The sequence below is a fragment of the Procambarus clarkii genome, chromosome 16 (assembly GCF_040958095.1).
Source record: "Procambarus clarkii isolate CNS0578487 chromosome 16, FALCON_Pclarkii_2.0, whole genome shotgun sequence".
Taxonomy (NCBI): Eukaryota; Metazoa; Arthropoda; class Malacostraca; order Decapoda; family Cambaridae; genus Procambarus; species Procambarus clarkii.
The window spans coordinates 11,719,035-11,745,378 of record NC_091165.1 but is presented as its reverse complement, the minus strand read 5'-3'; the positions used below and the strand labels follow the sequence as shown (position 1 = coordinate 11,745,378).

The 26,344-nt window shown below is 49.0% G+C and overlaps 1 protein-coding gene across 1 annotated transcript in view; it reads left to right on the top strand.

Moving 5' to 3' along the window:
• LOC123760096 (uncharacterized) overlaps positions 1–26,344 on the top strand; it is a 114,716-nt gene that overhangs the window by 67,336 nt on the left and 21,036 nt on the right. The window contains exon 4 of the mRNA XM_069325251.1: positions 4,790–4,933. Within this exon, the coding sequence (XP_069181352.1) occupies positions 4,790–4,933 (144 nt within the window). The remainder of the gene's footprint in view (positions 1–4,789; positions 4,934–26,344) is intronic.

Below are 26,344 nucleotides of genomic sequence, written 5' to 3'. Positions count from 1 at the left end.
GAGCGGGAGTGAGAAGAAAAGTGCTCAAGGAAAAGGCGTTTCAGAATCGTAGGAGGGGTAAAAGCTTTAGTGATGCAGGTCAAGGATGTACAAAACTTCGGAAGGGGGACTCTAAAGGGGTCAAGAAAGGAACAATAAGAGGAGAAATATTAGAAATACGAACTGAAAGAGAATCCTGTAAGCGAGATAACCGGACAAAAAGGGGGTGGTGGTGAAGAGGAACAGGAGGCTCACGAGCGGTAAACGTTAACGCATAACAGAGACGAGAGGAAGGATGTTGCAAGGACCTCGCAAGATAGCGAAGACAGTAGCGATCATGGCGGTCCTGGAGAGATAGGAAGCCAGTGTCAACATACAAGCTGAGGGCGGGAGTCGAACGAAAGTCACCAGAGCCGAGGCGCAACCGAGTATGGTGCAAAGCATCAAGATGGCGAAGAGTAGAAGGAGATGCAGACGAGTAAGCAGGGCAACCATAATCGAGTTTAGACACGAGAGAGGAATGTAAAGCGAGGAGAGTGCTCCTATCCGCTTCCCAAGAAGTATGGGACAATACCCGAGGGTAAGGGACTTAGAACATTCAACTCGGAGGTAAGAGATATGGGGCGACCAAGACAAACGAGTGTCAAAGATTAACCCCAAAAGCTTACCTTAATCCTTGTACACAAGGGGGTGACCATTAAACGACAAAGAGGTACGAAGAACGACACATTTCCAAGTAAAAGTCATAGCACAGGTCTTAGACGTAGAGAACCTGAAGTCATGATTAGTGGTTCAAGACGACACGGCATCAATCGCAAGTTGAAGCCGCCGTTGAAGGAGTCATCACCCTGACAGCAAAGGGTAAGATCGTCGACAAAGAGAGTGGAGAAGACGCCAGAAGAAAGAGAGGAAAGAAGACCACTGAGGGCAACCAGAAAAAGAGTAGTGCTCAGAACACTACCTTGGGCCACACCCTAGTATTGCTGAAAAAAGGCAGAGAGTGGCACCAAGCCTTACTCGAAAAGAACGACGAGAGAGGAAGCTTTGAAGAAAGAGAGAAGCGATTATACAGACCCGATTATACAGACTCAGTACATACTGAGACGTACATGGAGGGAGATGGCTAAGCATCTCATAACGAATGCCATCGGAGCCCGCTGCCGTAGAACCACAGAGGGCCAGGGCAGACTGAAGTTCAGAGAGAGAGAGAAGGGATCTTTATAAGGAAGATCGGGAAGAGAAAGCGGGACATTTGGTGGAGGTAAATGGAACAAACCATGTACCATTTAAGCACAAAGAGACGTGCAGCAGAACATTCGAGAGGCAACGGAAAAAGTAGGGGGACGAAGGGAACATCAGAACGAATCAAGAGAGCAGAAGAGGAACGGGCCCCAGCAAAACCTGGGGGGAAGGGAAACGAGAAAGGAATAGCCACGGAAGCGACCAGGACGAGCACCAAGCATCGGCACGAATGGGCGAAAACTGTGAAATCAGAAGTTGGCGTTCATAGAAATTGGCGTAATATCCGCGAATATTCTATTGAAGGATAGACATCAACAAGAAGAGAAAGAACAGCAACAGAGAACAATGAAGAAAAAAAGGTGAAAAAGGAACACAGCACGTTAAAGATGCGCAGGATCAGGATCATGGTCAACAAAGTCAGGGTTAGGGAGGCATGGGTAAACTGAGTAAGGATGGAGGGAAGGGAGCGGGAGGACAGGCCAGAGGCAAATGAGCAGGGTCCGGAGGAGGACAGTAGGACAACCGAGGGTCAAGGACAGCAGCAGGAGGGGCAGAAACCTGGGAGTGCACCTCAGCAAGGTTAACAACCGAGAGGGCAGTGGGGGCCAAAGAAACCTCCATAGCAGGAACAGGGGGCGCAACCACCGAAACAGGAGGGAATGGATCGAGAGAGTCAGAGGTTGGGGGCGAGGAAGAAAGCGAAGCCTTCTTACCTGCCAGGGAGGAGGAAGGAGATGAGCCAGGTTCTCGCTTCGGACTTAAAGAGACAAGCGTCCCGGCAACAACGTACTGGGCAACAGATTCAAGCGTCTCAACAGAAGAAGAACAACAAGAACAAATAACACGATGGCCGCTGAGAGAGTGATGGACATCAGCCCGCACTGACAGATGGTGGGGAGAGCTAAGAGCTGGAGGAGAAGAATGGGAAGGAGGATCGGAGGGAGACGAGGAAGAAGACACAGGAGACAAGACAGACTGGGTAGAAAGAAGGGGAACCCCAGACAGAGAACCATGAGGAGGGGGACCCTTCGGGACAAAACTTAAAGGAATAGAGGAGGCGGAGGTGGACGTGTCTAGGCCTAAGGCCTTGAAACGGTTGTTAGACTGAGGAAGGTGGGAAGGACGAGGAGAGGAAGAGTGCAACACGTGAGTATAAGAGACGCCAGCAAAAGGGGGAAGGCGGCGAACTTGGTGCCTCGCCTCAGGAAAAGAAAAACATTCCCGGTGTTTCAAGGTGAAGACGGTTGCCTCAAGTTTGTAATGTACACATGCGCGGAGAAGGTAGAGTGGGCCTCACCGCAATTGAGGCAGCGAGCCCAGGGAGAAGTGTACTCCGACTTAGAGTGACCTTCATCCCAACTCAAGGGACAGAGAGAGACAGTACTAGAGCATCGGAGGGCACCATGCCCAAACCTCCATTACTTATTATAGAGCCAAGGAGAGGGAATGTACTCCTGAACGGAGCACCTGGCACCAACAAGAATGGCAGAGGATGGAAGGGTAAAAAATAATCAAAGGTAATCTTCACAACCCGAAGGAGCTGACGGCGACGACCAATCCTGTAGTTTCCTAACACCTGTTGCAACATGGTGTGGGAAGAGGACAGTGCTAACACTAGCATTCAACCGAGTGTACTTGGAGACCCGAACAGGGGTTTTGCCAAGGCTGGATAAGGCGGCCAAGCGGATGGCTGCATCCTGAGAAGGAGCAGCAACGACACATGTACCGAGACGGGTGGGGTTAAAAGTAACAGAGGCATCTACTGAATCAACAAGGTGCCCATGGAGCGAGAAATCGTCAGGAGGTGTAAAATCCAGAGGGAGGAGATCAAAGTATTTGGCCCACGAAGCAGGACTAAACAAGGCTTGGTACACATTAGTATGGGAAGGGATCGAGCGAGTGCAGCCGTGGCGTGGACGGTGTTGAGAACACCCCAGAGGGATTGAAAGGCACAGTAGCCACAATGAGAGACTGTGCCATGCCAGGGAACGATGTGGTCACCACTGGGGGCTTGTGGCTCGACCCAATCACAGAGGAGAGAGGGGAGCCAAAGGGAGTAGTCAGGAGGGTCAAAGGAGGAGCAAGGTCAGGGTCCAATGCAGCGGGGGCTACAGAGTCCGGTCCTCTAACGCAATCTGACTCGGGGGCTTGGTCACCCACCCAAAGAGCCCGAAAAAGTACAAGAGGAATATAATTTGACATAAAGACGAGAGGAAAGACTTTCATTCACGAATGTACCCCCACACCCACCATGGAGCCACAATTAGAGGATAGGACACCCAACAAGAGACATGTTGCCAATATTGCCAGGGGCCCCCCAGGGGTGTGTCGTGAGTAAACGCCACCTGAAGAACCGTCAGTCCATCAAGATCGGGTTCAGTAACGAAAGGAGGAGTAGCCACAATGAGAGACTGAGCTGTGCCAGGGGACAAGGTGGTCACCACTGGGGGCTTGAAGCTCGACCCAACCACAGAGGAGAAAGGGGAGCCGGGGGCAGTAGCCAGGAGGGGTCAAAAGAGGAGCAAGGTCGGGGCCCAATGCAGCGGGGGCTACAGAGCCCGGTCTTCCAACACAATCTGACTCTGGGGCTTGGGCTTGAGCCCGTGAAGGTACAAGAGGAACAGAATTTCACATAAAGACGAGAGGAAAAACTTACATTCACGAATGTGCCCACACCCACCACAGAGCCACAATTAGAGGATAGGACATCCAACAAGAGACATGTTGCCGATCTTGCCGGGGCCCTTCCCCGGGGTGCGTCGTGAGTATATGCCCCACAAACGCCACCTGACGAACCGTCAGTTCGTCAAGATCGGGTTCAGTAACGAAAGGAGGTTGAAAATAAAAGCGTCCCCTTCGCTCGCGACATTGAGTACCACAGTTCTAACGGTGCAAAGAGTATGCCTCTTCAAACACCTAGGGCGTCAAAACAAAAGAAGGCCGATAGAATAATCAAAACAGGCAAAAGGTTGGTGGGAAATGACAATCAGAAAGGAGAAGATTGAGAAGGGGAGAAAAACGAAACATAAGGAAAAGTCGTCTGGCTGAATTCGATAGGACAGCAGCAGGAGCATAAGGCCACAAAAGGACAAAGGACTGTTCCATGGAGCATCACACTCCGGCAGCCGCCCACCAAGCCCCCTCTTGGCAGCAACGGGCTGGACAGGGAGGGGGGCTACAAATTTAAATAATCGCCAACAGAACCTAAACACCTTACCTAACCTATGCCTATATATATGTACAATATGCGAATATATTATTATATTAATTTATATATGAAAAAATTCCCATTTTGAATGAGCAGCATGTAAAAATTTACGAATGCGTCTGTGGGGTCGACCCCGCTGGATGTAATGGACTTGAGTCGAAGACAGGTTGCAAGGTTTGTGCCAAAAGGACCCTTAATACAGTAATTGCGGTATTGAGAGAGTGAATGTACTTGGGAAAACGGTTAATTGAAAGCCGAATGTATAACAAAAATGAAAGTTTATTTACAAAAATAGTTTAATAATAGTATCCTACTGCTATACTAATTATGCAAAGATCATTACTTATTTAATATTTTCAGATGATGCAAGCACGTTTCCGTAAGGTTTTGGCCATAATGACGGACAAAATTGATTGTCCAGAGGAGGGCAGTGTTATGTGCTCATCTCGAGCCTGTGTCCACTCAGACTTTGGTCAACGAGGTATTATATCAAAACTTACAGAGGTGAGTGACAAATTATCTTTAATGATGTTGAGAAGCTGATGTAGATAGGCCATAGATCCATGAACCATGTATTGGTAGAAAGGTGCAGCAATTGGCGTTAATGAACCCTTACTTCAGATGGAGGTAGTAAGCCACTATTTGTAACATTAATTGACCCTTAGGACAGGTGTTATCTTATCTTGAGTTATCTTGAGATGATTTCTGGGTTTAGTGTCCCTGCGGCCCAGTCCTAGACCAGGCCTACTTTTTGTTACACACCCCCAGGAAGCAGCCCGTAGCAGCTGTCTAACTCCTAGGTACCTATTTACTGCTAGGTAACAGGAGCATCAAGGTGAAAGAAACTTTTTGCCCATTCGTCTCTGCTTCCACCGGGCATCGAACCTGGAACCTCAGAACTACGAATCCGAAGCGCTGTCCACTCACCTGTCAGGCGCCCAACTGCTGCATGGTGTTGTATGCATTCTAAATCTTTACACTGTTATTGACCAATATTCAACATTTTGTATGGATGTACCTATGGTCTGGCCGATAGTGAAACTTTACACACACACAGGGGGAGACGGTAAGGGAGACACACGACTAGTGAGGTCCGCGGAAATTCGTAAATTTCTCAGGACATTGAAGGAGTATAAAGGCTAGATCATAGTATTTGGCCTCTCGCAGTGTGTAGCTAGCAGGGTGCAACATAGCATAGTCATATCGCTGGCGATAGTGCGAAGATTTGGCGAAGAAACCAAAGTGGAGCTAGTGGCATCACCAGTGCATGTAAGTGTGTGACCTGACCGGGTGGGACACCCCACCGTGGAACTACCTGATTGTGCTGTTGAGTGGTGACTGTGATCAGTGGTACAGTGAATTAGTGAACTGTCACACAACGATACAGTGACTGACTCCAGAGCTTTGTGTAGACTGAGAAGAACCGACCTCATCAATCTACCAGCACTTAGTGAATCACCTAGTGGGAGACAACGACGGATAACCATCGTCATCATACATCGTCCTTACTCATCTTGTTGTGTGAGCGGGAGGCAGACTGGTATGTACCCCCTCTCTGGTCAATTAATCAGGTGTACAGATTGAGGTAAAATATTATCAAATTCTTGTTCAGGATATCATATGTATTTAAAAATCTCAGGGTGGCTCATTTAGGCAGAGGTAACGCATAAGGGATATCTTGACACATACACGCACGCCCGCCCACGTACGTATACGCGCACACAGGTGTGCACACGCTAAAACAGACACACACACACACAATCGTTCAGTCAGGGGAAAAGGCATTAACACCTGGGATCAGGACCTTACTATCCCCCCCCCCTCTTGACCTCCCCATCTGACCTGACCTGACTGGTCGCCATCTCTGCCCCCCCCCACCCCCAGTCCCCCGCATCGCCCATACACACACTCTTCCCCTCCCCACTCTCTCCCCCTCCCACTCCATCTCTCTCTCTCTCTCTCTCTCTCTCTCTCTCTCTCTCTCTCTCTCTCTCTCTCTCTCTCTCTCTCCCTCTCTCTCTCTCTCCCCCTCTCTCTCTCTCTCTCTCTCTCTCTCTCTCTCTCTCTCTCTCTCTCTCTCTCTCTCTCTCTCTCTCTCTCTCTCTCTCTCTCTCTCTCTCTCTCTCTCTCTCTCTCTCTCTCTCTCTCTCTCTCTCTCTCTATCTCTCTCTATCTCTCTCTATCTCTCTCTATCTCTATCTCTCTCTATCTCTCTCTATCTCTCTCTCTATCTCTCTCTATCTCTCTCTATCTCTCTCTATCTCTCTCTATCTCTATCTCTCTCTATCTCTCTCTCTATCTCTCTCTCTATCTCTCTCTATCTCTCTCTATCTCTCTCTCTATCTCTCTCTCTATCTCTCTCTATCTCTCTCTCTATCTCTCTCTATCTTTCTCTCTATCTCTCTCTATCTCTCTCTCTATCTCTCTCTATCTCTCTCTATCTCTCTCTATCTCTCTCTATCTCTCTCTCTATCTCTCTTTCTATCTCTCTTTCTATCTCTCTTTCTATCTCTCTTTCTATCTCTCTCTATCTCTCTCTATCTCTATCACTATCTCTATCACTATCTCTATCACTATCTCTATCACTATCTCTATCACTATCTCTATCACTATCTCTATCACTATCTCTATCTCTATCACTATCTCTCTCTCTATCTCTATCACTATCTCTCTCTCTCTCTATCACTATCTCTCTCTCTCTCTCTATCACTATCTCTCTCTCTCTCTATCTCTCTCTATCTCTCTCTCTCTCTCTCTCTCTCTCTCTTCTCTCTCTCTCTCTCTCTCTCTCTCTCTCTCTCTCTCTCTCTCTCTCTCTCTCTCTCTCTCTCTCTCTCTCTCTCTGCCCACACACACACATACACACACACACACCTCCCCCCCTCTCTCCCTCTCCATCTCCATCTCTCTCCCTCTCCATCTCACTCCCTCTCCATCTCTCTCCCTCTCCATCTCTCTCCCTCTCCTCTCTCTCCCTCTCTCCCTCCCGTCTCTCTCTCCATCTCCCCCCCCCCTCCTCTTCTACTTTCTTCTCACTTCAGTGGAAGGGTCGGATCCCCCCCACCCACCCATTTATCTCTCCCTTTATCACTCCCTTTCTCTCTCTCTTTTTCTCTCTCTCTTCCTCTCTCTCTCTCTCTCCCTCCCCCATCCCGCTCTGCCCTCCTGACAAATCCTATCACGGCGCAACTATAGGAACAGGGTCAAGCATGGCAGCCAGAGGTACCAGGGGAACAGGGAAGAGCCAAGGTGACGAAATGAAGGAAATGTTTGCCCAGTTTCTGGAGGACATCAAGAGTGAGATGCAAGAAATGATGCAGGAAATGAAGAACAAAATAAGCAACCTGAAAAGAGAGCTGACAGCAGCAAAGGAGGAGATTAGAGCCCTCAAAAAGAATGGTATCGAGGCTGAGAATCAGAAAACCATCCAGGGAGAAGGTGGTAATAGTTTTTTGGATGAGAATGCCACAATAAAAGCAACATTTGCAGAAATACTAAAAAAAAAATAACTCTGAAGTAATGACTGCAGTGATGGAGGTAGCCATGAAAGCAGCCACCTCACAGGAGGCGGCACGCTCCACTAGCCAACTGCTGGAAAGGAACAGATCAGTGGTTGCTGTGGGTATTAAAGAGCAGGAAGGCTCTAATAGGACAGAGTGGAATGACAAGGACAAAGCAGCAGTGAATGAAGTACTAAAGGCACTAGACATGGAAGGGGCTGAGCATAGCATTGAGAAGGTTTTCAGGCTAGGCTGGTGCAACAAAGACCGAGACCGAATGATAAAGATAGTGTTTGCAAACAAGAGCACAAAGGAGAAGATCCTATCAAGGAAGAGCTCCCTGAAAAACGTGGGAAAATTCAAACATGTATTCCTCCAGAGAGACATGAAAAGGGAGGAGAGAGCCGTGGCGGCAGAAGCAAGAAAGAGGCGCAGGGCAAGAGGGGAATAGCTCTCACAACACAGAGCTCTACACAACACCCGCAGAGGTGAGGGGGGAACCCACAACCAGCTACCCAGCAACACCAGAAGGGAGGACAACCCCGCCTCCCTCCTCTGCATAGAAAACCCCCTACCCCAAACCCTCCCTATCCCCCACTCAAATGTTCAGCCAAATCTCCTTCCCCCCACACCCAATCCCCACCCTTCTACCCCTCCCCTCCTCCCGAGTCCTCCCTCCCCCCCCTTTCCTTCCCGTCCTCCCTCCCCTTTCACCCCATACCCTCCCTGTCCCTCCCCCTTCACTGGATCCCCCGCCCCTCATCCCAGTATCCTCTGAGACCCTGTTATCCACCTCACAGGTCCTCACACCCATGGAACAGCTTTCCCCACCAGCAGAACACTCACCAAGGAGGCGATTTGAGAAGGGACAGAAAAAAGTGAGCCTCAAAGCGATGTACACTAACATAGATGGAATTAAAAAAAAAGCAAATGAGCTTGGAGAACTGGTACTAGAGGAAAACCCAGACATAATAGCCCTCACAGAAACAAAGATCACGAAAACGATAACAAACGCAGTGTTCCCACAGGACTCTTATGTTATGAGGAAAGAGAGGGAAGGAAGAGGTGGGGGTGGTGTAGCTCTGCTGGTAAGAAAAGGCTGGGATTTTGAGGAGATGGATATTCAGGGCTGTGAAGGTTTCAGTGACTACATAGCAGGTACCATAACAAATGGAGGGAAAAAAATTATAGTCGTAGTCATATATAATCCACCACCAAATGACAGAAGACCTAGACAGGAATATGATAGAAACAACATGGCCACCATTAACATAATAGAAAGAGCAGCTACTGTTGCTAGCAGGAATGGATCTGGACTACTAATTATGGGAGACTTCAACCATGGGAAGATAGATTAGAAGAACAGAGACCCGCATGGAGGACCAGAAACATGGAGAGCTAAGCTGCTGGACGTGGCAACAAGAAACTTTCTAAGCCAGCACATCAAAGAACCAACAAGAATGAGAGGAGAAGATGAACCAGCAATGCTTGATTTGATATTTACCCTAAATGAGTGGGATATAAGGGAAGTTAAGATGGAAGCGCCCTTGGGAATAAGTGACCACAGTGTATTGAACTTTGAGTACCTGGTAGAGCTAGGACTTATCCCCCCCAAAAAAGAACTAGGAATCAAAAGGCTGGCATATCGAAAGTCGAATTATGAACAGATGAGAAGTATCCTAAGTGAAATACCTTGGGACACAGACCTCAGAGATAAGTCTGTATGACGGTATGATGGACTATGTAACCCAAAAGTGTCAAGAGGCAGTAAACAGGTTCATCCCGGCCCAAAGGGAAAAATCCGAGAAGCAACAGAGGAATGCATGGTATATTAGGGCATGTATGGAAGCGAAGAAACTGAACAAAAGGGCGTGGAGGAACTTACGGAATAACAGAACACCAGAAAGCAGAGAGAGATACCAGAGAACTAGGAATGAGTACGTCAGGGTGAGAAGAGAAGCAGAGAAAAGTTTTGAAAATGATATAGCAAACAAAGCCAAGACCGAACCAAAGCTACTCCACAGTCACATCAGAAGCAAAACAACAGTGAAAGAACAGGTATTGAAACTTCGAACAGGCGAGGACAGGTATACAGAGAATGACAGAGAGGTGTGTGAAGAACTCAACAAGAGGTTCCAGGAGGTCTTCACAATAGAACAAGGTGAGGTCACTGTGCTAGGAGAAAGGGAGGTAACCCAGGTGGCCTTGGAAGAGTTCGAAATTCCGAGAGAGGAGGTCAAGAGACACCTGCTGGATCTGGATGTTAGAAAGGCTGTTGGTCCAGATGGGATCTCACCATGGGTATTGAAAGAGTGTGCAGAGGCACTTTGCTTGCCACTCTCCATAGTGTATAGTAAGTCACTGGAGACGGGAGACCTACCAGAAATATGGAAGATGGCGAATGTGGTCCCAATATACAAAAAGGGCGACAGGCAAGAGGCACTGAACTATAGGCCAGTGTCCTTGACTTGTATACCATACAAGGTGATGGAGAAGATCGTGAGAAAAAACCTGGTAACACATCTGGAGAGAAGGGACTTCGTGACAAATCGCCAACATGGGTTCAGGGAGGGTAAATCTTGCCTTACAGGCTTGATAGAATTCAACGATCAGGTGACAAATATTAAGCAAGAAAGAGAGGGCTGGGCGGACTGCATTTTCTTGGATTGTCGGAAAGCCTTTGACACAGTACCGCATAAGAGGCTGGTACATAAGCTGGAGAGACAGGCAGGTGTAGCTTGTAAGGTGCTCCAGTGGATAAGGGAGTATCTAAGCAATAGGAAGCAGAGAGTTACAGTGAGGGGTGACACCTCCGATTGGCGTGAAGTCACCAGTGGAGTCCCACAGGGCTCTGTACTCGGTTTTATCTTGTTTCTAATATATGTAAATGATCTCCCGGAGGGTATCGATTCATTTCTCTCAATGTTTGCGGACGATGCTAAAATTATGAGAAGGATTAAAACAGAAGAGGACTGTTTGAGGCTTCAAGAAGACCTAGACAAGCTGAAGGAATGGTCGAACAAATGGTTGTTAGAGTTTAACCCAACCAAATGTAATGTAATGAAGATAGGTGTATGGAGTAGGAGGCCAGATACAAGGTGTCATCTGGGAGAGGAAATTCTTCAGGAGTCAGAGAAGGAAAAAGACTTGGAGGTTGATATCATGCCAGACCTGTCTCCTACAGCACATATCAAGAGAATAACATCAGCGGCATATGCCAGGCTGGCCAACATACGAACGGCATTCAGAAACTTGTGTAAAGAATCATTCAGAACTTTGTATACCACATATGTCAGGCCAATCCTGGAGTATGCAGCCCCAGCATGGAGTCCATATCTAGTCAAGGATAAGACTAAACTGGAAAAGGTTCAAAGGTTTGCCACCAGACTAGTACCCGAGCTGAGAGGTATGAGCTACGAGGAGAGACTACGGGAATTAAACCTCACTTCGCTGGAAGACAGAAGAGTTAGGGGGGACATGATCACCACATTCAAGTTTCTGAAGGGAATTGATAGGGTAGATAAAGACAGTCTATTTAACACAAGGGGACACAGGTGGAAACTGAGTGCCCAAATGAGCCACAGAGATATTAGAAAGAACTTTTTTAGTGTCAGAGTGGTTGACAAATGGAATGCATTAGGAAGTGATGTGGTGGAGGCTGACTCCATACACAGTTTCAAGTGTAGATATAATAGAGCCCGATAGGCTCAGGAATCTGTACACCTGTTGATTGATGGTTGAGAGGCGGGACCAAAGAGCCAGAGCTCAACCCCCGCAAACACAACTAGGTGAGTACACACACACACACACACCTTACAAATAAAGCAAATGAGCTTGGAGAACGGGTACTAGAGGAAAACCCAGACATAATAGCCCTTACAGAAACAAAGCTAACGAAAACGATAACAAATGCAGTGTTCCCACAGGACTATTATGTTATGAGGAAAGAGAGGGAAGGAAGAGGTGGTGGTGGTGTAGCTCTGCTGGTAAGAAAAGGCTGGGATTTTGAGGAGATGGTTATTCTGGGCTGTGAAGGTTTCAGTGACTACATAGCAGGTACCATAACAAATGGAGGGAAAAAAATTATAGTCGTAGTCATATATAATCCACCACCAAATGACAGAAGACCCAGACAGGAATATGATAGAAACAACATGGCCACCATTAACATAATAGAAAGAGCAGCTTATGTTGCTAGCAGGAATGGATCTGGACTACTAATTATGGGAGACTTCAACCATGGGAAGATAGATTGGGAGAACAGAGACCCGCATGGAGGACCAGAAACATGGAGAGCTAAGCTGCTGGACATTGTTATGATCTCAGCCTACAGGAGAAACGAGTCTCCCTCCTTGAAAGTTATTCAGCAAGCCTGACCTGATTAGAAGGTTTTGCAAATATTGAGGTGATAACCCATATGAAAAATAGTATGGTGGATTCAATGAACAGTTTAAGATTATGGGCAGTAAGTAAGGAAATAGATAAATGACTGGCTAGGAGATGTGGACATTTTGCTGGAGGCGTGAGGCTCGCTTCGGAGGGCTTTGACCTCACTTGAGGCCAGACATCGCAGGGGGAAAGCCGCGCTCCGTTGAGCTCCCGTCAGAAAGGAACCCCTAGTGATATATCTCCAAGAGAAGAGAAGTGTGCAGACGTGCCAGCTGTGGAATTGAGCTGAGAACGTTGTGGTCTCAAGTCTTGGACGGCGAGGAGAGGTTAATATGCTGCTCAGAGGCATTTTCTTGGGCTGTGTGGAGCGCCCTGACCAGACGCCGTCAGAGGGAGAGCGCCCTTGACCAGATAATCTGTGGTAAGCACGATATACGCCAGTTCATACTGATTGCTTGTAGTTGGTCGTGTGCCCAGCGACAGTAGCAATGTTTATTGATAAGTTAGACATGTTTTAATAAGGCAGAAAGCCTGAAATAAGAGAGTGGAGAGGGAGGAAAACAAAGCGACGTCCATCCACTCTGAGCGGTCCTCACTCAGCGTGAGTGAGGACCGCTGCCGGGCGAGGTGGAGTATGGACCCGCCCAAATGGGGGAGTCCACTCTCACTGTATATAGAGGACAGATAGAGGTTTGAGGCAAACATATTGTGTGATTATTTTTGTTTATGTGTTAGAGGGGAAACATTTTATTGGAGTGTCGATGGGTTGCAGGTTTGTCTTTGGGGAAGAAGTTGTTGAGAACTTCGAAGTCAGCACAGATGAAGTAGTTGATGAGACTCCAAGGTAGTGGAGCAGAGGACCTCGAGCTGCGAGGAGAAGCAGTGAAGAGGAGTGTCACGTGCTTCTGTAGAGGTGGAGAAGCACCATAGTTGCTCGAGGAAACTTCATGGTGTAGCAGCCAAGAGAGCTGTGGAGGACCCTAGCAGAAGGGTGAAGCACCATAGTTGCTCAAGGAAACTTCATGATAGCAGCCTGGAGGAGCTGCAGAGGATCCCGGTAGTGAAGCCCGGAAGAACCTGAAGATATCAGGGTAGTGAACTTCCAGAGGTGGAAGGGAAGTTCTGGTGGATTACTTATAGGGAGTTGATAGTGTTTGGTTGTCATTAGCGTGCAAGACGCAGTGAGAGGTGAGTGACTGTTTGCATTCTTATGTCAAGGAGTGTTTTACACTGAAGTTTAGAGTTACAGTTGTAGGCTGGATTACCTACAGATGTATGCATTCTAGGACTGATAGAGTGATCGATTGATCATTGTTGTGTATCAATGAACATTTATACTGATATATGTTATTGCATTCAAATGCTGATTTTCTTTGTACACATTTATAGATACATATATATATTCTCTTACTGATGGTGCAACAGTGTATGTAGACTTGATCAACTTAAGGAGGTTGATAGTATCAGGTGGTGAACCAGGAGATAGGACACCACTTGATAAGCTGATGATAGAGTTCTGATGATGTTGGAGTGCAACCTGATTGTAATAGTATAGAGTATAGGATTCATTATTACTGTATGTGTGTATGTATTGTGTATGTGCTTTGTCCAGTAAATGTATCCCAATTTGCCGGTATTTGCCCTTGTCCTAGTGAGGCTTCCCAGGAGGTAGTAAAGAAGGAGAGAGAGAGAGAAAGAACCAAGAACCACTGCTGTGGACAGGGTAGGAGGTAATACTAGTAAGTCATAGGGGATTGAGGAGATCATATCTCATAAGGAGAGAGTGGGGAGTCACAGCGGCTCGAGTGGGTGTGTGCACGTGACAACGAGTCTAAGTGTTGGAGCTGCATCCCCTAAACGTGTGACGTTGAGCCCCTCTCCAAGAGCCAGAAGCACCAAGGGTGATCTCCTAGTATAAGCACTCTACCGAGTTGTGGGTTGGGTTGTCCATAGAGAAGGATCAACGACGACAACACCAACCAACCCACAGACTATAATAAATTGGGGGCCTGTGTCCGGGAGAGTGAACTGACACACCCACACCCTGTCCAAGAGTGGATTTGTACACCCTTGCTGAAATAGATCAACTGTGACCGCAGGTGTATATTCTCTCTCTTGGGAAGACTCACAGGACAAGATGGATAAGGTGCAAGCGTTTGTGGAGTCAGGCAAGCCTGAGGACTTGGAAGGTTGCACGAGGGATCAATTGAAGCAAATAGCAGAAAAATGTGGCATTAGGTTGAAAGCATCTAAGGTGGCTGGGATGAAGGATGAGATCCTTAGACAGTTGAGAGCCAGAAGTGAAGCGGCAGAGCAAGGAGCCCAAAAAGGAGCTGAAAGTGGAAAGGAGGATGATGGGCAGGATGAAGTGAGATCCCAGGGATCGAGTAGGAGCTGCAAGAGTAGCCGCAGTAGCAGGAGTAGCCGAAATAGGAGCTTGGAGAGATTCCAGTTAGAGCTCCAGATGCAGCGTGAGGACAAGGAGAGACAGTTCCAGCTGGAAAAGATGAAATTAGAACTCCAGATGAAAAATGAAGCCGAGAAGGAAAAAGAGAAAACCAGAATAAGGGAACTGGAGTTGGAACAGGAGGAAAGAAAAAGAGAAAACCAGAATAAGGGAACTGGAGTTGGAACAGGAGAAAGAAAAAGAGAAAGCAAGGCTAGAGGTGGAAAAAGAAAAAGAGAGAACAAAACAAATGAAGATAGAAGCGAATAGAACCTTGGCTGAACAAAGGATTGAACATGGGTTGCCAGAGAGCACCACCCAGGTATCACACTCACCAGATGTTAGGGTTAGGGAGAAGGACATTCCCTTGTTTGTTCCCGAAGAGGCAGAGAGCTTCTTCGAGCACTTTGAAAAAGTTGCCAGCATCAAGGAGTGGCCACAGGAGGAATGGGCCCAGCTGGTCCAGTTAAGATTGACCGGTGCAGCCAGGGAGGCATACACCCAATTGTCACTGGAAGAGTGCCAGGATTATGCCACGGTAAAGAGCAGCATATTGCGCTCGTTTCAGTTAACCGCAGAAGCTTATAGGAAGCGCTTCAGAGAGATGATCAAAGTTGGAGCGTGTACGTTTGCTGAGACAGCAAGGGATCTGGAAAGACGATTCCAGAAGTGGATTGAGGCTGCTGGAGTTGGATCTTACGCTGATCTGAAGCAACTGATGGCCATGGAGAAGTTCTTGGAGATGATGCATCCCGAAACAAAGTTCAAGATCCAAGAAGCAGGGATAAAGGAGGTGAAAGATGCCGCAGATAGGGCGGATATGATTACTGAAGCATACAAGAGCTTGATGGAGAACAGAGTAAGAAGTGAGGCGAGACGCAGCAATAGCAGATCCAGTGGAGTCTGGGGAGGAAGAAATTATGAAAGACCCAGAGGAGTCTGGGGTGAGAAGAATTTTGATAAATGGGCAGATAAAAGTAAGTACCCTAAAACTCAGAAGAGTAGGTCGCGCACTTCGTCTGAAAGTGAGGATGGAGGAGCCAAACGAGAAACTAATCGTTATCCAGGAAATCAAGAGTCCAGTAAAGCCCCACCGAGTGCAGGTAGTGTACCTGGCCCGAGGAACTCTCATGCGAGTGGACAAAGTCAGAGTCACTCTGGTACATATAGAAGAGACTTTTCCCAGGTGAGGTGTTACAATTGTAACGGATTGGGTCACGTGATGCGAGATTGTAGGCAGGGCAAGAGAATTGTGACCCTGGCCATGTGTGACCCCCGAAGTAAATATACTAATGTGTTCCGAGACAAACCACAGAAGATGAACTTAGTGAACGAGAGGTATAGGCCGTTCATTAGCAAAGGTTGGATCAGAATAGGAAGCCAACCTGAGGTAGAAGTTGGTATCTTAAGGGATACCGGAGCTAATCAGAGCTTGATTCCGAGAAGCCTGATTGGGAATGATCGACGGTTAGCTGGCAGGAGTAAAATGAAAGTATATGGGTTGTTGTCTGAGAGTGACATGTCCGTATGTACTGTCCAGCTAAGGTCGGAATATGTGTCGGCAGAGGTGATGTTGGGAGTGTGCCCCGACATACCTGTTCCAGGAGTCCAAGTGATCCTGGGGAATGACTTGTGCGGGACAAAGGTGTTGCCAAGAGTCATAGCGGAGACTGTGCCAGAGGAGTGCCCAGAAGGCCACGGCATGGGTGGGACACCTGAGAGTGTGAACCTGACTGACATCCGAGGAGAGGCGTCAGGAGACCGCCAAGCCATTGAGTACATTGTCTCGGTAGTGATGAAGACAGAGGTGGCCGACGAGGAAGACGCTGGAGAAGATGAGACAGTGTCGATTAAACCGGTAGAAGATATCGATGTAGATATAGCATGGCTGTTTGATGAAGGTCCAGCCCAGAAAAATGAAGTCTCGGTGAGGTCAAATGTGAAGATGGCCCAGCCGAAGAAGAATACTGTGAAGAGAGTGGACCTGAGTAAAGCCCAGACTGCTGAAATTAAGAGTCGGGAGGCGAATGCAACTGTGCTGAGTAGGAATGAGGAAGGATGTGGACAGACTGAGGACAGGAGTAGAGCGTCAAGTTGTCCACGAGCACAGAGGCATCTGGATAGTAGAGTTAAGTTGTTTGAGGTGTCAGGAGTTGACATGTTTCACAGAAACGTGGAGGAGAGATAGTGAAGAAGAGTGATACCCGAGAAAATGAAAGGAGAAGAGACAGTATGTGTGGAGAGATGCTTACGAGCACTCTAGGAGAGGTAAAGCGACATGTACTGTCGAGTGCTGTTGTATGTAGTACAGTGCTTGAAGAAACTTTTAGGGAACGAAGAAGAGTTGAAGGAGAAGAAATGGAGTTGTATAGAGGTGAAAAGTGTGGGAAGAGGAAGATGATACAAGCATGGAGGAATAGAGGAAAGCCGAGGACTCGGTGGGAGTCAAACAGGATGAGGTCTCAGGTAAATGAGGAGACGAAAGGGAGGAGCGTCGGTGAAGACGAGGGAGTGAAGTATGATGACAGGAGACGAAAGTATAATGGCAGTAGATGGAAGTGTGAAGACGACAGAGGAGGTACAGACAGTAGATGTCTGACTCTGGACGTGAAGAGAAGAAGACGAGGAAACGGAGGGTGGAGACAGTAAGTAGAGTGGACCGATGGAGTGCAGGCGTCCACGGAGGACAGCCTAGCTAAGAGGTGTCAGAGAGGTCAAATCGTTTGTGAGAAGATCGTGTTTCTGGCGAGTTGTGAGCCAGATTTTGCAAGGTGCAACGAACTAATTGTAGACTCCTAAGGGAGTATATGGGGTGAAGAACGAGACAGTGTGGTGGCGGATGAATTATCCCGAGCTTTGCCACTGCCATTCTCAAAAATAAGGGGAGGGGAGTGTTATGATCTCAGCCTACAGGAGAAACGAGTCTCCCTCATTGAGAGTTATTCAGCAAGCCTGACCTGATTAGAAGGTCTAGCAAATATTGAGGTGATAACCCATATGAAAAATAGTATGGTGGATTCAATGAACAGTTTAAGATTATGGGCAGTAAGTAAGGAAATAGATAAATGACTGGCTAGGAGATGTGGACATTTTGCTGGAGGCGTGAGGCTCGCTTCGGAGGGCTTTGACCTCACTTGAGGCCAGACATCGCAGGGGGAAAGCCGCGCTCCGTTGAGCTCCCGTCAGAAAGGAACCCCTAGTGATATATCTCCAAGAGAAGAGAAGTGTGCAGACATGCCAGCTGTGGAATTGAGCTGAGAACGTTGTGGTCTCAAGTCTTGGACGGCGAGGAGAGTTTAATAAGCTGCTCAGAGGCATTTTCGTGGCCTGTGTGGAGCGCCCTGACCAGATGCCGTCAGAGGGAGAGCGCCCTCGACCAGATAATCTGTGGTAAGCACGATATACGCCAGTTCATAGTGATTGCTTGTAGTTGGTCATGTGCCCAGCGACAGTAGCAATGTTTATTGATAAGTTAGACATGTTTTAATAAGGCAGAAAGCCTGAAATAAGAGAGTGGAGAGGGAGGAACACGGAGCGACGTCCGTCCCCTCTGAGCGCTGGCAGGTAACTGAGGGAGCCCGGCTCCTGACAGCGAAGGACCCTCCCAGCGTGAGTGAGGACCGCCGCCGGGCGAGGTGGAGTATGGACCCGCCCAAAACGGGGGAGTCCACTCTCACTGTATGTAGAGGACAGATAGAGGTTTGAGGCAAACATATTGTGTGATTATTTTTGTTTATGTGTTAAAGGGGAAACATTTTATTGGAGTGTCGATGGGTTGCAGGTTTGTCTTTGGGGAAGAAGTTGCTGAGAACTTCGAAGCCAGCACAGATGAAGTAGTTGATGAGACTCCAAGGTAGTAGAGCAGAGGACCTCGAGCTGTGAGGAGAAGCAGTGAAGAGGAGTGTCACGTGCTTCTGTAGAGGTGGAGAAGCACCATAGTTGCTCGAGGAAACTTCATGGTGTAGCAGCCAAGAGAGCTGTGGAGGACCCTAGCAGAAGGGTGAAGCACCATAGTTGCTCAAGGAAACTTCATGATAGCAGCCTGGAGGAGCTGCAGAGGATCCCGGAAGTGAAGCCCGGAAGAACCTGAAGTTATCAGGGTAGTGAACTTCCAGAGGTGGAAGGGAAGTTCTGGTGGATTACTTATAGGGAGTTGATAGTGTTTGGTTGTCATTAGCGTGCAAGACGCAGTGAGAGGTGAGTGACTGTTTGCATTCTTATGTCAAGGAGTGTTTTACACTGAAGTTTAGAGTTACAGTCGTAGGCTGGATTACCTACAGATTTATGCGTTCTAGGACTGATAGAGTGATCGATTGATCATTGTTGTGTATCAATGAACATTTATACTGATATATGTTATTGCATTCAAATGCTGATTTTCTTTGTACACATTTATAGATACATATATATATTCTCTTGCTGATGGTGCAACAGTGTATGTAGACTTGATCAACTTAAGGAGGTTGATAGTATCAGGTGGTGAACCAGGAGATCGGACACCACTTGATAAGCTGATGATAGAGTTCTGATGATGTTGGAGTGCAACCTATTTGTAATAGTATAGAGTATAGGATTCATTATTACTGTATGTGTGTATGTATTGTGTATGTGCTTTGTCCAGTAAATGTATCCCAATTTGCTGGTGTTTGCCCTTGTCCTAGTGAGGCTTCCCAGGAGGTAGTAAAGAAGGAGAGAGAGAGAGAAAGAACCAAGAACCACTGCTGTGGACAGGGTAGGAGGTAATACTAGTAAGTCATAGGGGATTGAGGAGATCATATCTCATAAGGAGAGAGTGGGGAGTCACAGCGGCTCGAGTGGGTGTGTGCACGTGACAACGAGGCTAAGTGTTGGAGCCGCATCCCCTAAACGTGTGACGTTGAGCCCCTCTCCAAGAGCCAGAAGCGCCAAGGGTGATCTCCTAGTATAAGCACTCTACCGAGTTGTGGGTTGGGTTGTCCATAGAGAAGGATCAACGACGACAACACCAACCAACCCACAGACTATAATAACATAGCAACAAGAAACTTTCTAAGCCAGCACATCAAGGAACCAACAAGAATGAGAGAAGATGAACCAGCAATGCTTGATTTTATATTTCCCCTGAATGAGTGGGATATAAGGGAAGTTAAGATGGAAGCGCCCTTGGGAATGAGTGATCACAGTGTATTGAACTTTGAGTACCTGGTAGAGCTAGGAATTATCTCCCCCCAAAAAAGAACTAAGAATCAAAAGGCTGGCATACCGAAAGGGGAATTATGAACAGATGAGAAGTTTCCTAAGGGAAATACCTTGGGACACAGACCTCAGAGATAAGTCTGTGCAGGGTATGATGGACTATGTTACCCAAAAGTGTCAGGAGGCAGTAAACAGGTTCATCCCGGCCTAGAGGGAAAAATCCTAGAAGCAACAGAAGAATCCATGGTATAATAGGGCATGTATGGAAGCGAAGAAACTGAACAAAAGGGCTTGGAGGAACTTACGGAATAACAGAACACCAGAAAGCAGAGAGAGATACCAGAGAACTAGGAATGAGTACGTCAGGGTGAGAAGAGAAGCAGAGAAAAGTTTTGAAAATGATATAGCAAACAAAGCCAAGACCGAACCAAAGCTACTGCACAGTCACATCAGAAGCAAAACAACAGTGAAAGAACAGGTATTGAAACTTCGAACAGGCGAGGACAGGTATACAGAGAATGACAGAGAGGTGTGTGAAGAACTCAACAAGAGGTTCCAGGAGGTCTTCACAATAGAACAAGGTGAGGTCACTGTGCTAGGAGAAAGGGAGGTAACCCAGGTGGCCTTGGAAGAGTTCGAAATTCCGAGAGAGGAGGTCAAGAGACACCTGCTGGATCTGGATGTTAGAAAGGCTGTTGGTCCAGATGGGATCTCACCATGGGTACTGAAAGAGTGTGCAGAGGCACTTTGCTTGTCACTCTCCATAGTGTATAGTAAGTAACTGGTGACGGGAGACCTACCAGAAATATGGAAAACGGCGAATGTGGTCCCAATGTACAAAAAGGGCGACATTCAAGAGGCACTGAACTACAGGCCAGTGTCCTTGACTTGTATACAATGCAAGGTGATGGAGAAGATCGTGAGAAAAAACCTGGTAACACATCTGGAGAGAAGGGACTTCGTGACAAATCGCCAACATGGGTTCAGGGAGGGTAAATCTTGCCTGACTGTCTTAATAGAATTTTACGACCTGGTGACAAAGATTGAGTAAGAAAGAGAGGGCTGGGCGGACTGCATTTTCTTGGATTGTCGGAAAGCCTTTGACACAGTACCGCATAAAAGGTTGGTACATAAGCTGGAGAGACAGGCAGGTGTAGCTGGTAAGGTGCTCCTGTGGATAAGGGAGTACCTAAGCAATAGGAAGCAGAGAGCTACAGTGAGGGGTGAGACCTCCGATTGGCGTGAAGTCACCAGTGGAGTCCCACCGGGCTCTGTACTCGGTCTTATCTTGTTTCTGATATATGTAAATGATCTCCCAGAGGAGATCATTTACATATATAAATGAAACCAACGTGGTTTCCTTCAGCGCCTTCAGCAGCCAGCACATTTGCTCATTCATTTCCACAGATTCCACAGATTTAAGGAGGAGGAGGACGAGAAGGAAGGACGAGGAGGGAGAGGAGGAGAGAGGAGGGCGAGGAGCAGGGAGGAGGGCGAGAAGGAAGGAGGAGGAGGGTGAGGAGGGAGGAGGAAGAGAGCGAGGAGGAAGGAGAAGTAGGGCGAGGAGGAAGGAGGAGGAGGGCGAGGAGGAAGGAAGAGGAGGGCGAGGAGCAGGGAGGAGGGCGAGAAGGAAGGAGGAGGAGGGTGAGGAGGAAGGAGGAGGAGAGCGAGGAGGAAGGAGGAGTAAGGTGAGGAGGAAGGAGGAGTAGGGCGAGGAGGAAGGCGAGTAGGAAGGAGGAGGAAGGAGGAGGAGGAGGACGAGGAGGACGGAGGATGGTGAGGAGGAAGGAGGAGGAGGACGAGGAGTATGGTGAGGAGGAAGGAGGAGGACGAGGAGGAAGGAGGATGGTGAGGAGGAAGAAGGAGGAGAGCGAGGAGGAAGGAGGAGGAGGGCGAGGAGGAAGGAGGAGGAGAACGAGGAGGAGGGCGAGGAGAAAGGAGTAGGGCGAGGAGGATGAAGGAGGGCGAGGAGGAAGGAGGATGGCGAGGAGGAAGGAGGAGTAGGGCGAGGAGGAAGGAGGAGTAGGGCAAGGAGGAAGAAGGAGGAGAGCGAGGAGGAAGGCGAGTAGGAAGGAGGAGGAGGGTGAGGAAGAAGGAGTAGGGCGAGGAGGAAGGAGGAGGGCGAGGAGAAAGGCGAGGCAGAAGGAGGAGGAGGGTGAGGAGGAAGGAGGAGTAGGGCGAGTTGGAATGAGGAGGACGAGGAGGATGGTGAGGAGGAAGGAGGAGGAAGGAGGATGGTGAGGAGGAAGGAGGAGGGCGAGGAGGAAGGAGGAGGAGAGCGAGGACGAAGGAGGAGGAGGGCGAGGAGGAAGGAGGAGGAGGGCGAGGAGGAAGGAGGAGTAGGGCGAGGAGGAAGGAGGAGGAGGGCGAGAAGTAAGGAGGATGGCAAGGAGGAAGGAGGGAAGGGGGGATGAGAAGGAATGGAAAGAGGAGGGAGTGAGGGTATGGGGAAGAAGTAAGGGAACGGGGGGGGGGGAACCTAAGGAGCGGTAGGGTTAAGAGAAAGGGGGAAGAGGAGGGGTAAGAGAAAGGGAAGAGGAGGGGGGAGGGGTAAGGGAAATGGGATAAGGAGGGGGGAGAGGTAAGAGAAGGGGGGGTGTGAAGGAAGGGGAAGAGGGGAGGGGTAAGCGAAAGGGAATGAGGAGGAGGAAGGGGAAGGGGGGGGGGGGTAAGAAGGGAGGAGAAGATGGGGGAGGGAGTGTAACAGGATCTGTGTGACGGCTGGGGCATGTACACTGTAGGCCTACAGAGTTGCCATGACGTGTTAGGGCGCTGGATTAAACAGGCATGTCTTGGTAGATGACTGGTGTGTTCATCTTCATCAAATACAGCAAGAAAAATAACGAATCAGATAATAATGTTTTGCATAACTTTATCTCCGATTTTACTAATGAATTAAATTAGTGTTATTAAGTGAACACTTCAAGTTGGTGAGGCAGCGAGGGTTGTGATGTGGGCTCCACCAGGCGAGGGTCAGTAGTAGCCAGCTGACCATCACCCCGGTGGTCCAGTGTTTATACCCTCGCGTAGTGACCATCACCCCCTCCCCCTGCTCAACCCCTTCCTTCTCTTACCCCTCCCCTCTTCCCCTTCATCCTCATCCCCCCTCCTCTCTTCCCCTTCCTCCTCATCCCCCTCCCCCTTCCCTTACCCCTCCCCCTCCTCTTCCCTTTTCTTCTCATCCCTCCTTCCCTTGCCCCTCCTCTCTTCCCCTTCCTCCTCATCCCCCTTCTCTTACCCCTCCCCCCTCCTCTTCCCCTTCTCTAACCCCTCCTCTCTCCCTCTCCTCTTCCTTCTCATCCCCCTTCTCTTACTCCTCCTCCTCTTCCCCCTCCCCCTCTTACCTGTACTACTCCTACCCCTGCTATGCTTCCCCTCCTCTTCTCCTCCGTTACCTAATTCCCCCTTCCCCCCCCCCCCCCCCAGATGTCCTGCTCCTCCCCCCCTCCTCCTTTCCTCTCCCCCTTCTTCCTCTTTCCTCTTAGACCTACTCCTTCCTCCTCGTTTTCATCCTCCTTCCTCCTCTGCCTCGACCTCCTCCTCCTCCTTCCTCCTTGATCTTCTCCTTCCTGCTCGATCTCCTCCTCCTCCTTCCTCCTCAACATCATTCTCCTTCCTCCTCGACCTCATCCTTCTACCTGGAATTTTTCCTCCTTCCTCCTTGACCCCTTCCTCCTCTTTCTCGACCTCCTCCTCCGCAACCTTCCTACCTCCCCAAATCTTCCTTCCTCTTCGACCTCCTACTCCTCCTTTCTCCTTGCTCTTCTCCTCCTTAACCACCTCTTTAACATCCTCCTCCTTCCTTTTCGCCTTCCTCCTTCCTCCTCGCCCTCCTCCTCCTTCGTCCTCGCCCTCCTTCCTCCTCGCCCTCCTCCTCATTCCTCCTTGCCCTTCTCCCTCCTCGCTCTCCTCTTCCTCCTCGCCCTCCTCCTCCTTCCTCCTTACCCTCCTCCTTCCTCCTCCCACTTCTTCGCGCTCCTCCTCCTTCTTCCTCGACCTCCTTCTTTCTCCTCGACCTCATCCTCTTCTCTGGAATTCAGGAGGAAGAAGGAATTCTTCCTCCTTGTTCTCCTCCTTCCTCCCCGCCCACCTCCTTCCTCCTCGACCTCCTATTCCTTCCTTCTCGTCCTCCTCCTCCTCCTCGCTCTCCTCCTTCTTCCTCGCTCTCTTCCTCCTCCTCCTTCTTCCTCCTTGCTCTCCTCCTTTTCCTTCCTCCTCGCCCTCCTCCTCCTCTTCCTTCCTCCTTGCCCTCCTTCTTCCTTCACCTCCTTCCTCCTCGCTCTCCTCCTCCTTGCCCTCCTTGTTCCTCCACCTCCTTCTTCCTCTCTCTCCTCCTCGAAATATTATTCCTTCCTTCTCGCCCTCCTCCTCTTTCCTCCTTCCTCTTCGCTGTCCTACTCCTCCTTCCTCCTCCTCCTCCTTCCTCCTCCTCCTTTCTCCTTGCTTTCCTCCTCCTTCCTCGTGGCCCTCCTGCTCCTCGCTCTCCTCCTTCCTCGACCTCCTACTCCCTCCTCCTCCCCATCATTCCTTCTCGTCCTCCTTCCTTCTCGCTCTCCTCCCTCTCCCTCCTCGCCCTACTCTTCCTCGCTCTCCTCCTCCTTCCTCCTCGCTCTCCTCCTCGTCCTTCTCGTCTTCCTCCTTGCCCTCCTCCTTCCTCCTCACCCTCCCCCTCCTCGCCCTACTCCTCCTTCCTCCTCTTCCTCCCTCTTCGCCCTCCTCCTTCCTCCTCGATCTCCGCCTCCTTCCTCCTCGAGCTCTTCTTAAAAAAATGATGAATTAACCTTTATGATCTTTTCTTTTTACTAAATGTTGAAATATACTTTTATATTTCTACATTTATATAAATAACAGCAATAAAAAACTACGTATATGAAACATTTAAGGTTGCCACAAGGTTTCATTTTTTTTTTTAGCCAACGTTTCGTGCGATACGTTTCAGAAACTTATTTACATCCACACAAAATTACGCATTTAATGCGTAAAAACAAACGTTGCCCCTACTTTCCAGATACGTTGTGGCAACCTAAAATTGTTTCCTGGGTTGGGCACCAGCCTCACATCATCAGAGCCGGATGTCGACCCAGAGACCCAGACAACACAAGCCGGGCGAACCGACGCCCTCCGCAGGACGGCAGCATCCTCAACCACACAGGGAACCAGGTCGAACACAGTAGGAGGTCCCACAGCGACCCCAGCACCCAGCACATCCTGGGCACACGACGAGGGTGCAGTGACAGGCACCACAGACGGAGAACAGGAAGACGGGGGAGCCGTGCATACAGGAGCCGGAAGAACCACGGAAGCATCCAAGGACAGCAACCGGGGCAGGACGAACACCCGACGGCAACACAACCGCCTGAGAAGAGGCAACCGCAACAGGCGACACAGCCTCTGGAGGAGGGGCGACATCTGCAGGAGACACTTCAGGCGACACACAGGATACGGCAGCAGCCAAAGCGGCGTCCACACCCAACGAATCCTCCTCCACAGGGAGCGGCGGAAAATCCTCCTCACGGAAGAGGTTGACGGGCGCGACGGCAGGTTCAGAGCACCATAGCAGCCTGATGACCCAAGAGGCCAAAACGGTAACACATACGGGGCTGGCGAGCATAAAACACTCGAATAGAACACCCCAGAAGCCTCACTTGAGAAAGAATGTCCGCCCGCAGCCTCATTCCTAGGGTGCGAATATTTGACCGCACACCCTTTAGCGGACCCGAGGAGAGCAGGTGCAACCGCACACTGACGACCGCCCCAAACTGGCCGAAATAACGCCTCAGCAGTTCCTCCGGAAATTCCAGGGGCGCCCCATGCACGCTTACATACGTGATGGCACCACTGCGATCGGATACAGTCACAGTGCCCGCACCTTCGGGCAGGGGCAAAGTCCGCCACTCGTACTGACGTAAAAACGCCCTATATACCTCCTCTGTCGTTAGCTTAACAACCACTCTACGGGCAGACACCAGCTCAACACCATAAACATCCCCCACAGGGACCCGCAGCATGTCACACAGCAGCAAACCCACCTCGGGATATCCCGCCCGAGCAGAAAACGCGAGGCCCATTGACTGGGCACGCACAACAGGGGGGAGGGGTACCCCATGGCGCCGACACGCCAAACTGCACCCGCCCCCTCACAACTGTAGGTAGCAGCTGGCAGGTCAAGCGAGCGCGTCTTGACCCCCTGGCGGCCAACGAGCGAATCCTCCATCACCACAGTAAATAACACAATACCATGGGGCACTGTGACACTACGATCACACACACACACATATATATATATATATATATATATATATATATATATATATATATATATATATATATATATATATATATATATATATATATATATATATATATATATATAAATATATATATATAAATATATATATATAAATA